Raw genomic sequence first — 15,595 nt, forward strand, 5'->3', positions numbered from 1 at the left:
TGTTTCTCAATAAATATTTGCGTTTTGGCTCTGTTTGGTAAAAATAAGCTATAATCTAGTTGATAGTTGAAAAACTCGCTTATTAAAAATAATATGTTTGGAAAAATTAGTTGTTGAAGTGACTGATTAATATAAAATGACATAAAAGGATTTTTTTTTCCTTTATAAATTATACATATAATAATTTTTACTTCATGTATTTATTTTTAATTATTTAAATTTATTTTTAATTATTTTCATCTCCAAAATGATAAATATATTTTATGAATTCAATTTGACATTTTTGATTGAACAATTTTTTTTTGATGAATTTTATTTAAATAAATTGCTTTACTATTATTTATCGTAAATTAAAATAAAAAAAAAAAGTGAACAACAAATACATAAAAAGCGTGAGATGACATAAAAAAATGTTCCCTGGAAAAAGTGATATATAATGTCCACTAAAAGAAATTGATATCAAACGTAGGTAGTAAGTGGGTAGTTTTGTTTATTAAAAAATAATAAAATTAAATTAATAAGTTTTAAAATTGGAAGAAAGTATAAAAAGTTAAAAGCTCAAAAACTACTTAAAATAGCTTTTTAAAAAACATCATAAGCTAATAAAAAAAGCTTTTTACTAAACATGTTTCATTCTATTAAAACAAATTTATAAATTAACCCCAAAAAATTATAATAACTTATTTGTATTATCAAACACAACCTTTGTAGAAAGCTTAACATAGCATGACCCTTTATTTATACCAACTACCGTACCGACTATATTATTATTATTGGACCTCGCGCTCCATGATTTGCTTAGCGAAATTAAAATGCATATCACGTGTTTTTAGATTACAAAAGAGAAGAGATCTTAGATTTGGTATAAAAAAATCGTAGATGTCATTTGAAAAGAGGAGTAAGAAGCCAGAAAATAAAATTTAACGGAAAGTGACACTTTTAATTTTTGACAAATTGACGACACAATTTTCGGGTGGCATTTAGCCTGAAAAAGGAAGTTTCTTTTCCACTATGGGAAAGTCCCTTTCTCCAGGACAGCTGTAGGTTACAACTGGTTATGTCAAAAAAAAAAAAAAAAACTCAGTTTAGTTTTTTTTTAATGTTGTTTGTAACATTGCTATTGCACCTCTCACTTTCTCACAACAGCACCTAACCCACCTTTCGTTTCTACGAAAAAAGAACACTAGCAGTCGGTCACACTTAACCCATTGTTCCTCGTCGTTGTTGGGATCGTTCATCTCTTATTAATTTTTTTCATGTTAGTTATACAAAGTAGTTTGAAAAATAGAGAACATGGAAAACAAAGTACTATGAAATATTTGAGTATGTTTGTATGCATGAATACAAAATTTGTGAAACAATGGATTTTTTTTTAATTATATTTCAAACAAAATGATCACCGAACCAAACCGACTAGTTTGATTTGGTTTTTCTTTTAAAAAACAATAAAAATTGAACCAAACTGAACCAAACCAAACCGATGAAGATGTCATTGATTCAGACATTTTTTTGACTAAAAACCGATCCAAACGAACGGTTACACTTCTAGTATCCTTAATGTTTTTTCTCTCATGTCTCACAAGTGTATTCAATATCACCATTTAATTTTTTTACTCTTATTTTTATAATAAGGGTAATGTTAACTGGTGTCTCCGGAGCACTGGTTAAAGTACTAAAAAAATAAATTATATAGTAGTTATTGCATTGAAAATTCGGTAATTAATCTATAAAAGTCAAAATAAGTGTACTTTTTATGTAATAATTTCATTTTATTGTATCCTTAACTAGTGGCCCGAGACACCGGTTAGAATGATCTTAATCCACTCGCCTATTTTTTAGTCAATATAATGGTGAGATTTAATACACATGAGAGACATGAGATATTTATTTTTTTTAAATAATCCATTCTCATTAGCATGATTTATTTTAAGCAAAACTAACATTACCCTTACCTTTTAGTAGACATTGATTTTCAAAATTCTAGAAAAATGACAATGAATTACAAGAATACTGAAACTTGTCCTCGTGAGCTTAGCTCAGTTGATAAGGATAATACATAATGTTTGTAAGGTCTGGGGTTTGAACCCTGAACACCAACAAAAAAAATTATACCAAAACTTCTTTTTCACGATATTTCCATCGTTGACGTTAACTTTTTTCCCTGATTAACCCTCCATTTGTTGTATAAATATAGAGGAAAGAGATAAAGAGAACATGAACTTGACATATAAACCTGGTTAATGAGATAAATATATTTTTAGTGATTTAGTTTGAGAGGAAATAAATTAGGGTTAAATATGTTTTAAGTCTTTACATTTTGCGTCTCTTTGAAGAATAGTCCCTACATTTTATTAAATGTTTTTAAAATCCTCACATTTTATCTCTGTTATCAAAATTAGTCCCTAAAGGTGAGGAAAACACAGGGGGGGTAATTGTGTTAGCTTTTTCTTCGTTTTCTCCTAAGCTGAAGGATCAATTTCAAATCCATTCCATGTAAGTAAGAACATTATTGCAGGTAGAGTTGTTATCATTGGCTTGTAGCAGAGAAACAAATTGAGTAGTGGAGATAGTGGTTATACACTTCGTACAATTGTACTTTGTCAACGCTCTTCAAAGAACAAGCATCTAATGCCTTCAAATCCTTTCAAAATAGTTGTTGCTTCACTCTTACAGTCTTCTGCAATGCTTAGACGAGATTAAATCCATTGAACAACTTTTGAAGCTTTAACTCTTGCAACTCCTAATGAGCTACAACTTCTAGTGATCTTCAGCTTCTGATGAGATGCTTCTGATGAACTTGCTTCTAATGACGTCATTACTTCAAGAGCACTTTGACTTTAGGAGCACTTCTCTTCAGATGCTTCAAGCTTCCTTTCTGTTGATTCCTTTGCTCTCTTTTATTCTTCCAGAACCTAATAATGATTCCAAATTTTTGTCTATGGTCTTGTACACTTGAACAAATATTATCATATCCAATTGACAATTTTTAATACCTTGTTATCATCAAAACTCACAAAGGTAATGTTAAACACATTTTGTTCCAACAGTCTCTGCTGTTAATTCTTTAACGGAATGCTGATGTGGTAGTTAGTGTGATCAAATTATTTTAGGTTTAAATACTCCCTCCGATCTCAAATGTAAGAAACAAAAAAATAAAATTAGTGGTCTTAAATATAAGAAAAAGTATAGTAAAACGAATCTATTAAATGCCACAATTCTAGGTTTACCCTCATTAAACCCACCTCATTGATGTATTTACTACTCCAAGACAAGGGTAAAACTAGAAAAATATCACTTTTTATAATGACTTAAATGTGGTCAATCCACTTTCTTAATATGTGTGCATTTTTTGTTTCTTACATTTGAAACTGGAGGGAATATGTTTTTGATCCTTACATTTTGCGTGACTTTGAAGAATAGTTCTTATTATTTTAGGGATTTTAAAAACATTTACTGAAATGCAAATACCATTTTTTCAAAGTCACGCAAAATGTAGGAACCAAAAACAGATTTAACTTTAAAATAATTAGGACCCACTAACTGCCACATCAATATTCTGTTAAAGAATTAACAGCAAAGACTAATTTTGATAACAGAGATAAAATGTGAGGATTTAAAAAACATTTAATAAAATGTAAGGATATTCTTCAAAGGAGCACAAAATGTAAGGACTAAAAACATATTTAACCCAATAAACTAAAATTAAGATGAGGAAAAAAATGAGTGTATAAATAAGCTCACATAAATATTCTTACCTATAAATGAATGGTTGCATTGCAAGCCATATTAAATGAGACTGCCTCTTAGAGTGTTAGCCTTCCACGTCCAACCTGTTAAAGAGAGAAATGCTCCACATGCTTAAATTAGGTGGTAGAGGAGCCATCCCCATCCAATTACATATTAATATCGACAACTTGTAACACTTAATTTTGAACATTCTATCTAACACTTACTCTTTTATTAGATAAAAATAACGAATGTCCTACCATTTTGTGTTGGTTTAATTTTCAAAGTACTTACAATGATTTAAACTAATAATAAAGTGAGTATTAGAGAGAGTGTTTAAAAAAGAGTGTTGCAAACATTAATCTTAAATAGAATCTAATTTGTGTATAATATTTAGAGAAAAATTTGTATACAAAGTACACTAGTTTTCGTTATAATTTTATCCCAAAATTATTACAAGATTATGGTTGATACCTAAAAAAGACAAACAAAAAAGAGAAAAACCATATCCAAACCGATATTCCTCTCCTCTGGAATAAAAGAAGACAACACCACATCCACACTCTTGGAGTCATGGACAAAGGCAAAACCCAACATCCGCACAAAACAACAATGATCACATCATGATAGAGGAAGGTTTCAATTGACGCCAATATCTGACCAAAACATCCACTATTAACCAATCATATTGATGGAAAAAAAAATCTTTACTATGACCTTGTGTTTTAACATTGAAAAAATAATATTGATTCATGTCTCTGTTTCCACAAGAGATATAGTAAGAATATTGGTTTATAGTTAAGTCTATGGTTGGACTTGGTCTATGAAAAATAAAATGGAGTGAACTCAAAACTGTTGGAACAAAATATGCTTAACATTACCACCTTTAAGTTTTGATAATAATAATGTATTAGAAATGTCAATTGCATATGCTAATATTTGTTCAAATGTGCATGACCATAATAAAAAATTATAAGTCAAGTATATGTTCTGAAAGAACAAATGAGAGCAATGAAATTTACAAAAGGAAGCTTGTGCTGCAAGAATGAAGACAGAGTATGGAGACAAAGAGCGTCTGAAGACCATCAGAAGTTGTCTACCAGAAGCTGACGTCATCAGAGAGTCTAAAGACCGTCAGAAGCTGGAGTTCATCAGAGTCTGAAGATTGGAAGTTGGAATTAGTTAAAAGTTGTTATTCTTAATGTAAATCATTGCAGAAGGAATGGAAGCCTGGAGCAACGACTATTTTAGAGGAATTAGAAGGCATTGGAAGCTTATCCACTAAAGAGCACAGGAAAATGACATAGTACAATTGTACAATCACTGCCTCCACTACTCCACTCCTCTTGTCTGCAGTAATACAAGATATCAGTTGTGACTACGCTGATCATTCTCTATTCAAGGAATGAATTTAAAATTGTTCCCTCCTAAGACAATAACCAAATCAAGCAACATATCATTGATGATTATCAAGCTTCAACGACTCTTTTGATGTGGTGGCAATCAACAACGTCTCTTTTACACCTCTATATAAAGGAGTGAAGACTTGAAGATTGTAAGAGACTAACACCAATTTCACAAGTGCTAAAACTCTGCTGAAATTGTTTTCACATCACGTTCACTTAGAATTTCTTAACAACTTTCATATCTTAGAAATTCTAGAGTTTTAAGAGTTTGTATCTAATTTTTATTGTGAATATCACTAATTGTATATCAAGTGTTCAAACCTCAAACATTTTCTGTATAATTATGTTTGTTTAAAAGTATCTTGCTTTTATACTTGAACATAGGAAAACTGTTGCGTTTATGCTTGAACATAGTAAGACCCATGCAGTTGCGGACGTATCACTAGCACACATTTTCTTTTTACATTCCATTGTGCTACTACGGAGACTAGCACACATTAATTATAACAAAAAGGGAGTAATGTCTGCCAAAGATTATGAATGAGAAATCCAAAAATGTGTTTAGCTCAAAAGTCATTAAAAACAATGATAACTTCCCGTCGGGTGAAGTCCTTCATATTTGTAGCAGGGACATAGGTTGGATGGACCATCTACATTTTGTCTCCGCCTGCGATGCTTTCATTGTTTTTAATTGACTTCACTAAAATATCACAAAATTAATGGGCTTAATTGTCATTTTATATAACTAATCAGATTTTACTTCTCACAAACAAACTAATTAATGCACGTCCTCGTGAGTTTAGCTTAATTGACAGAGACAATGCATAATATAAACAAAGTTTGAGATTCAACGGCGGATACCACAAAAAAAAACTAACTAATACACACTTACTTGTATCCATTTCCCCCCTAAAAAAGTCCTTTATGTCAAGACGACTCCGGTTTGGTTTTTTATGAGCTTATATAAGAAAAATTGTTCCTTTTTCATTCATTTTTTCATTTCCTTTCTCTCTTCTTTTCTTTCAACCGTTCCCTCTCTCTTCTCTCTCCTGTTCTTCAATTGCTATGAAGATTCCGGTCAACATGAGTTTTCCGGGCGGTGGCCGCCGACCAAAGGTGGCGGCGCCGCCGCGCCGGACTTCAAAAGTCCGTTTTTTATTTTTTTAATTTTCTTTCCCTATTTGTATTCTTTCTTTTCAATTCCAAAAAAAAAGGGTTAATTAAGTTTTTGGTCCCTATAAATATCTACAGTTTTGTTTTTAGTCCCTATAAAAATAAATCACACTTTTTAGTCCCTACAAAATTTTTTGTTAGTGTTTTTAGTCCCTGTTAAATTAAAATTTGTTTAATTATGCTTAAACTTCTAAATTTTTGAAAGATTTTTTACGTACATGTTCATAACATCGTAAGACACGCTTTTGTAAAAAATTTTAGTTTTTTAACATGTAATGAATTAAATATGAATTTTTCTAAAATCCAAATTTTCAAGATTATATTAATAAAAATTTGGACCTAATAATAAAATTTTAAGTTACTTTTTTGCGGAGGAACTTTGTATAATATTCTAAGTAAGTATATATGTGAAAAATATGTTACAAATTTAAAAATTTAAGCATAATTAAGCAAACTTTAATTTTTCAAGGACTAAAAGTATATGTTGGTCCCTGTTAAATTGAGATTTGTTTAATTATACTTAAAATTTTATATTTTTAAATGATTTTTAACACACATATTAAGAACATTATAATAATCTCTTTTATAAAAAAATTAGAATTTTTTAACATGTAATGAATTAAATATAATTTTTTTAAAACGCCAAAAATTGAAGATATTACTAACGAAAATTTGCAACTAAAAATAAAATTTTGAGCTAATTTATTGTGGCGGGACCTTTTATAATGTTGTAAACAAGTATGTAAAAAATCATTAAAAAATTTAAAATTTTAAGCATAATTAAACAAATTTTAATTTAACAAGGACTAAAAACACTAACGGAGAATTTTGTAGGACTAAAAAGTGTGATTTATTTTTATAGGTACTAAAAACAAAACTGCAGATATTTATAGGGACCAAAATTTTAATTAACCCAAAAAAAAAAAAATCTTTAAATTCCTTCTTTCAATTGTTTCTACATGAACCATCAATTTTATAATTAATTATTTTGCCTTATTCCAAGTCTCGTGCTTCATGGGTTGTGGAACGACAACTTTGCAATGCTTCACTTCACCTTGTCTTAAAACTCGTGCTTGGGGGACTATGGAATGACAACTTTGCAATTCATCACTTCGTCTTATCCCAAGACTCGTGCTTAGGTGATTGTGGACCGTTAATATATAATTAAAGGCACAACTCCCTCCAGAACGGCCCAAACGCCCTGGGCACGTGCTCCGAAGGGCGCCACGACGTAAGGCTTTTAGAAGCATCTAAACACTCTAAAACATGACTTGGGGCCCAAGTTGCTTGGACGCTAATTCGTTGAAAAACAAGCTCACGAATGGCTATAAATACCCCTCTTCAGATCATTCTCAAGACAATACCTAAACAGTTCTAAACCCTAATTTCAATATTATACTCACCGCAAGTACACTACAATTTCAATTTCAGTTTCCTAAAATAATATATAAAAAAAAAAAAAAAACTAATTCCCTTCCCACTTATATTTTGTCTCTACGGTCACTCCTTCTCCATATTCTTAGTTCTTGCCGACAACACCCTCTGCCTTCTTATTCTTATTCTTCTATTTTGGAGAGTTTCCATTCTTTTTTTTTTTTTTGGTAGATAGACGAAATGACAAAGCCATTATAAACTCACACACACAAGTGGAGGTACCGAGGTTCGAACCCCGGTCATGGCATCCGGCCTAACAATATCGACATTTTTGAGAGTTTCCATTCTACACACACAAAATGTGACTATAATTCTTCATCTTCTTTGTGTTGAGATCATCAAGTTCTCCATGATCACCAATCACAACTCCATTATTTCACCTCTTCATTTTTTCTTTAGAGATGTTTGAATGATGGAGTACAGAGAGATTCATACATTTTTTTGGGTATTCATCATCTTCATTTTTGCAGTTGAAAGCACACATCAATTATTGAAAACGAATGATAGAACTTTTCAAAATCCAAGTTAAGGTACATGTTAAGATACAAAAAAAAAAAAAAAAGTTTTTATTGAAAAACATAATATTTCAACTTTTAAGAAGTTGAATGTACGACTTTTGATACGTATATTCTTATAATTAATTTCTTGCCCTTGAGAACACAAGTTAGCATTTGTCTTCACAATATTACCGATGTAATTCTATTTTTTATGTAATTATCGCAGTGCATAAACTGCAAAGCATACAAACATCCATTTATTTGCATCACACACAATACAATACACACTTTTAAGACATCACTGCCACATTTATTGAATACAAACATCACACTAAACAGTTGTGTGCCCAAAAGCCAACCCCATTGGACCATAAGTCCTTATTTAATATAATATCTTCATGACTTATAGTCCATCTACTTTTTCCCCCTTAACAAGATGACCATCAATATCTCTGGTCCCTTTGCTAAGGTAGTCCATCCAGCCATTTGGAGTCTCAACTTCCTCATTGTTCTTCTCATAATCAATAGTCCATCTAACAGCAGAACTTCCATCTGCCTTGTTAAGCACTTCTAAGATGAGCTTAAAGACCTTGTAGTTTTCAATATCTCCACCAAACAGCTTGAAAGTGATTTTTTTGTTCTGCTCATCAACTTCTTCAACCTGCTCATTGCATGTGTGTACCTTGCCATCTGTTGTTATGTGAGAGGCAATTAATACCAAAAACAGTAAAATACGGTTTATTAAAGGATTATAAAAAATATTAGTAGTCCCTCCGTTTTAAAATGAATGTCGTTTTAGCAAAAAAAAATTGTTTTAAAATGAATGTCACTTTCAGTTTTCAATGCAATAATAACTTTTTCTTTACAATTGTACTCTTCAATTAATATTATGTTACACTACTTCCAAAGTATTATTTTTTTCTTTAATGAAAAACAAACCAATAGTTGATTAGAATAATTTGGTAAAATTGCTATGACATTTGACTATTTTATTCAATTCCTTAATATGTGTGCAATTGGCTTAAGCAACATTAATTTTGAAACGGAGCGGGTAGTTTCACCAAAGATATCATAAAAAATTAAGGGAAATGTTAACTTGTACCCTTACAGCACATGTTAAGATTCCAAAGATGAAAATTATGCATCGTAAATTGTGCCAATTTATTTCTTATAAGATTAAAATTTAATGTTTATCAATAAATACTTACTCTTTGTAGAAACCTTAACATATACCCTAAGGGCACAATTTATCAAGACAAAAAAACTAATGATAAGGATGCATTATTTCTAAACTAAAATATTTAATTGTTTTCATTTTTGCATATTTTTGTCCTGACCTTACCGATAAAAGTTTGAGTTTCTATAATCACAAGTGTATTTGGTTAAGATGTATTGTGTCACATATAAAAATGATGTTGTTAGGGTTAGTCATGTCCGATGGATTGCATATAATATTGTATTTTGCTCTCATTGGGATTCAGTAATACTCTATAATTGTTGCTTATAAGAAAATGACCATAAGTTTTAGAGTCTTGTTAACCATCAATGAATAATAAAATAGATATTTTGTTTTAAAAATGTAAATTTTTACATTCGATGATGTAATAATTACAGTATCATTTTAATAAAAATTTAATTGTTTTGGATTTTTAACCAATATTTGGCATTCACTACGTTTTATTAACCCTAAGTTTTGTAAAATGAATTAGTAACCTTTCCTAATAATAATTTCCCTCTTCCATTCCGCAATATTTAAAAAAGAAAAAAATGCAATTTTTGCTTCGACGTTTAAATTACTGTTAAGAGATTGACATGGTAACCTCATAGGACAAAGTTTAAAATAAAATCAACATATGAAAGTTATAAATGACCATTAGTGTCACCTTTTTTTTTAAATGTTAACAAGTGCACTTGATAAGAAATTTTAAATGGAAACTTTGTCTTAGGATTTGTATATTCAACATATTAAAAAATAAAAAAGCAATTTTTTCTACATAAAAGTTACTTCCTCCGTCTTTAAATATAAGCAAAATTGATTTTTAGTTTCATTCATTTAATGATGTATGTGGTTAACAATATGGAGTATCAATTGTTTCTATTTCTTGAATTCTTAACAAGTGCCCTTAGGACACTTGTTAACAAGACCCTTTTTTTAATTGACAAAAATTCATTGAAACTACTAAAACTCCGGCACAAGTTTTACGAGTTAGGATCCTCCTCGTTTATACTCTTCTTAATTTCTTTCATTTGAAGATATCAAGACAAAAAAAATCTTAAAAATCTTCTTCATTTCATTCACCACCTATTTTTTGTGTCAATCACTTTCATAATAGCAATTTTCATTTATTTTTATAAATGGATAGGATCTCAACTCAAGTTTCACCCGGATACGTGCCATGAAATTAATAATCCACTAGCACGGAAAATCCAAAGTCAAGACTATCCCTCAACCATCCACTTGTATGGATCTATACATAGAAGTATTGATTTCCCATATCAGTTGCTCGGTGTAGCAAGTGTTGGAACCATTAGATCTAAAAAGATATATTTTATCTCTCAAAATCTAAATAATTCCCACTAGAACTATACCATACAACTCATACGGGGGATCAATACCTCTAAGCATAGATCCATACAATGCACTAAAGTACCATTTTAGTAATAATAATTTCTCTTTCTTATATTTTTTTTTAATTTTACAAATTTTCAAATATTTAACATTCTTATATCTTTTGTAATTCGTTATTTTATTTATTAATAAACTTATTAGGGCGTACAATCCGGTTGGTATGTCATAAAAATATTATAAATGAAGTCAATATAGATGCATATTATTGCTTCATTGTATTTTGATTTTTTATATATAAATTTCTTTTAATTGTATTTTATTGATGCACTAACGTTATTTTAATTACTGCTGAAAATGTCCTCGTGAGTTTAACTCAGTTTGTATGGACAATGCATAAAAATATACAAGATTCGGGTTTCAAACCCGACACCACCAAAAAAAATTACTGCTGAAAATAAAAAATATTAAACATAAAAATGTTTTTCAAATCAAACAAGATGATGACTTGGTTATGAGATCGATTGAATTAGAAAGACAATTACCCATGACATAAGTCCAGTGTTTAACCGAATCACTGTGATGCCAATCTTCACCTTCATGAAGCTTGGTATGATGACATCTTTCAACAACGTTTTGCACTTCGTGAAGTTGAGTTGCAAATAGTTGGAAGAACTTCTCACCGGGTGTTTTGATCCCAAGTTCAGTGATAAGTTTACCAGCAAGCACCATTTTTGGAAAGATACTAAATATATAATATAAGAAAGAGAAGAAAGAAACAAATAAGGGAAGTTTTATGATATGAGGAAAGTGTATGCAACCAATACCTCAAATAGAAATTTGATTACACTGTATTATACAATTGACCCCACAAAACATTAAATTCAACTGCCCACTACTTGATGTCTGATGAGTAGAGATCTTTCTATATATTTTCATTTATTATCTACTTCCTCTAAGTCGTTATTATAAACAAAAATCAACATTTTAAAATTTATTCATTAAATGATGTATGTTGTTTATAATAATGATCAAATACATCATTAATTGAATAAATCTAAAATGTAAAGATGTAAATCATTGAGAACCATTTTAATAACTGAATTCAATTAATGAGTATTGTTAATCTTCCACTTATATATGGGTCATGCCAACGAGTCCATTTTTGATCCATTTAAATTTCTTCAATTTACCCAATTTCAAGTCATAGATGTGTGATTTTGTAAAAAAAAAAAAAAAAAAGTCATAGATGTGTGACATGTGGAAAAAAGAAAATCAATGATTGTGATTAAAAGGCTTGGAAAAAGCAATAAGCATTGCCCTTTGAGTTTTGCTGTTCCCACATGTTGTTTGGCTGTGCCACACGAGTAAAATACCAAAATACCCTTCGGCAGTTTGCTACCGAGGTTTTTAGGAAACCGGCGGCAGTTAACTGCCGAGAAAAACCTCGGTAGTTAACTGCCGAGGAAATTTGATTATGCAGACAGCAGGTCCTGCATAATTCTAAGTATTTCCAAGCCATTTTTTCGGCCAGTTTTTACCTGTAATTAAACCAGAGCATTTCCAAAGGTAATATAATTCATATGTATGATTGAAACTCGAACATAATGAAGATAAATACAATATCTTTTACAATTGTTCATAATTAAATTAAACCGACATTTGGTTAAAATTAAACAGACGTTTGAAATTCATCAAAACATTACAAAGTGTCCATAATTAAACTACTCATTACACATCATTAAATTAAATCCCTACTTACATTCAATGCAATTACATATGGAACGAACATACATATATAATATATTGTCTTCCACCATATTCCGAAACATAAATCCGACGTCGCCGTCGTCGCGAATAAGCAAAGGCATATAGCTTGCCGTTTTCCATGCGTATTCATCTCTATCTTCTCCTAGGTCTATGCATGGCATTTGACCAAACAAGTGACGTGTATATTGATTTTCACCAAGATGCTCAAAATAAGTGTTAAGTTGTGCTTTCAAATTGTCAAGAGAGTCCGTCGGCGTTATCATAACCTTAACCGTCTTTTTAAACGCGGAGTACCTAACCCGCCCTTCAATTTGTGCAACCTCAGACATGTCTCACTTGAAAAATTTTGTAACAAAAGAATCATATATTAGAACAAAATTAAATGGAATGTAATAACGAATAAATGAAATGCGGAAAACATTAAAAAGCTATAAATTAGTATTGCATTATTTTCTCCACATAAAAATCATATTATCATATATATATATATATATATCAATATAAATTACATAATGTTAGTTATATATTGGCCACCAAAAAATTGGCGTTACAATTTCGACCCAAAAAAATACATCGGTGTAATTTCTACCAAAAAAAAAGAACTAACACCGACAAAAAAATCACTCATTAAAGACCAAGTGATTGGAGAAGATCAAGTGACATAGAATCTTCCTCATCTTCCGCAATAACTTCAAATTGTTGCTTTGGTTTTTCGGGAGTGTCCAACAAAATAGGCGCCGCTTTGTTTGACTCCTTTTGTGGTTTGCACGGTTTGTTTCCACTTTCAATAGCCATGAGCTTTCGGAACAAGTCATGTCGATCCAAATACTCATCTTCCACAAGTCACCGCATCTTCTTTCTTGTGATTGTGCCACTCCGTAGATGATGGAGGTAGTGGACAACCATTCTTCAAGGAAATAAGCACAAAATGATTTGGAATTGCCCCAAGGCACAAGATGGGAGTTTTTTGATTACCCGGCGGTGGTGGCCCTCTTAGTGGGAAAAACGATTCCGATTTTCCAACTTCAAGATTTGTCAACACAACCACACACATTTTGTAATAATTAGCAACAATGTGTCCCATGTCCGGAAATGTCAACCACTTATCAACAAGATGTGCACAAGTTTTTGTATTTGCGGGAGGATGTAATCCGTTTAAAATGTAGTTATAACGATCCTCACCCGCAAATACTTCAACATAATCATCTCTATGATCCATCAACTCTTGGATAAGATGTGTACGGATCATGAGATGATTTTTTTCGATCAAGCCCATGAACTCCGCTATAGCCCGGAATCCGCAATGTCCATCGCCGATAACATCCACCACTTTTTCAATAAATGGAACCATGAAGCGTGGCATATAATCAATAGGACGCATAACCGGGATAGCTTTAGGCTTTGGATACCGAGTAGGTGGTGGAAGTGGGGAAAGTGATGTTTTACCAAGACGAGCACCTTTTTTCCTTTTATATGATGATGTAGTTGGTGATGGTGACGGTTGGCTATCCGGATTTTGGGAATCAACAACCTCCCAAGAAGAAGGGATCCGACTAGTCGATGTAATTTTTCCTTTAGACCTCGCAATGTGGACTTTTTTCTTTGCTCCCTTGGTTGGTACTTTTCGTGGTGGTGGAGACATCAAGGTGGTTTCAGGAAATGCCAATTGCCGCAAACCCTCTTTGACCTCAAGCTTCATTTGGAAAGGGAGTTTCTTTAGACGCTCTACAATAGCCTTCAACTCAACCTCGACACAAAAAGCATCTTCATTACTTTGTTCACCCATAGATAACCGAAGCCAATGGTGGTATATCTCATCCAATAAAATTGGCTTCTCTTGAAGGAGTTTTGTAGCAATTTCACATGCACATGGTAGTCCATAAGATGTCCTTTGAACACAACCACAAATGTCATTGTCCATGCACAATGTTTCCCTACAACGTTTTTCTTCCAAAGCAATGTTGTCCAAAGCATTTCTAGACACATGACCACCTAACCCCGAGTACAAAGTGACATCTTTGAATCTATGTTCCAACACGCAAACATTTTGACCAAAGGATGTTTGTATAGCGGTCAACTGGAGCAACAACATGTGATGTATTTTCTCCCAACAAGTACCCAAATCACCCACACTATTGTCCAAGTATTTCTTCAACAAAGCATGGGCCGATTCGACCCTGTTTGTGGTCCTGCAACCAAGATGCAACACATGGTCTGTCAATGCCCTCACAATTTTGTCCTTCACTTCATCCAAGGTGGTCATGGCATAATCTACAAAAATTGGGAAATCACTACATGAATCTTTGAACTCCACTAATGCATTTGCATATAATTGTTGGTTGGGAGATTCAACCATAGCTTTCCATGCGTTCATTATCTTCTTCACCACATCCCGATTGCTCACCTCTTTCCCATCCTTTTTAAAGCCCAAAGGATATTTACAATTCAAGACACACCTTTGTTTAACATTAGCTTGCACATGAAAAAAACAATTCAATGCATAACTTTCCGGAAAAACATGTGCAACCGCTTTCATCAAAGACATATCCCTATCGGTAACAATCACCTTAGGCATATTCATCTTTGACGAAAGAAGTTTACGCAACATTGTTAAAACCCAAACAAAGTTTTCTTCTTTCTCATGTGTCATAAATCCAAACCCAACCGAATATGTCAAATCGGTTGAAGTCACCCCAACTACCTCAAACATTGGCATCCTATACATGTTGGTCTTGTACGTGGAGTCCATAACCAAAACCGTTGGAAAATTTTTAAACAATTTAATGGATGTTGGATGAGCCCAAAAAATATCTTCAATAGTATTACTTTCAAGTTGTGTTATTGAGTAATAAGTATAGTTGTGCTCCTCCAACTTCGAGATTAGAAATTGCAACGGCTTCTTGTCACCCCTATTTGCCTTCCATATTTGTTGACGTTCATTGTACACTTGCTTCACATTTGTCATGCAATGTGGTCTCTGGTTCTTCAAGTGTATCAAAATATTTCTTGGAAGCATCTTGCTC

General features: G+C 31.8%; 1 protein-coding gene across 1 annotated transcript; it reads right to left on the bottom strand.

Annotated features, from left to right (window-relative positions):
- Window positions 1–8,424: 8,424 nt before the first annotated feature.
- On the bottom strand, window positions 8,425–11,607 carry LOC25501148 (MLP-like protein 28). Its single transcript, XM_013589795.3, has 2 exons — window positions 11,348–11,607; window positions 8,425–8,926 (listed from the first exon to the last, which is right to left on the bottom strand). The coding sequence occupies exons 1-2, from the start codon at window positions 11,532–11,534 to the stop codon at window positions 8,640–8,642; spliced, it is 474 nt and encodes a 157-aa protein (XP_013445249.1). The 5' UTR covers window positions 11,535–11,607; the 3' UTR covers window positions 8,425–8,639.
- Between the last annotated feature and the right edge of the window lie 3,988 nt (window positions 11,608–15,595).

Source organism: Medicago truncatula, chromosome 8 (genome assembly GCF_003473485.1).
Source record: "Medicago truncatula cultivar Jemalong A17 chromosome 8, MtrunA17r5.0-ANR, whole genome shotgun sequence".
Lineage (NCBI taxonomy): Eukaryota > Viridiplantae > Streptophyta > Magnoliopsida > Fabales > Fabaceae > Medicago > Medicago truncatula.

Bases quoted from the DNA above. Each gene is read 5' to 3' on its own strand.
- LOC25501148 (XM_013589795.3), bottom strand. From the start codon at position 11,534: ATGGTGCTTGCTGGTAAACTTATCACTGAACTTGGGATCAAAACACCC. The intron at 8,927-11,347 runs GTAATTGTCTTT...ACATAACAACAG, and splicing joins ACACTGGACTTATGTCATGG to ATGGCAAGGTACACACATGC.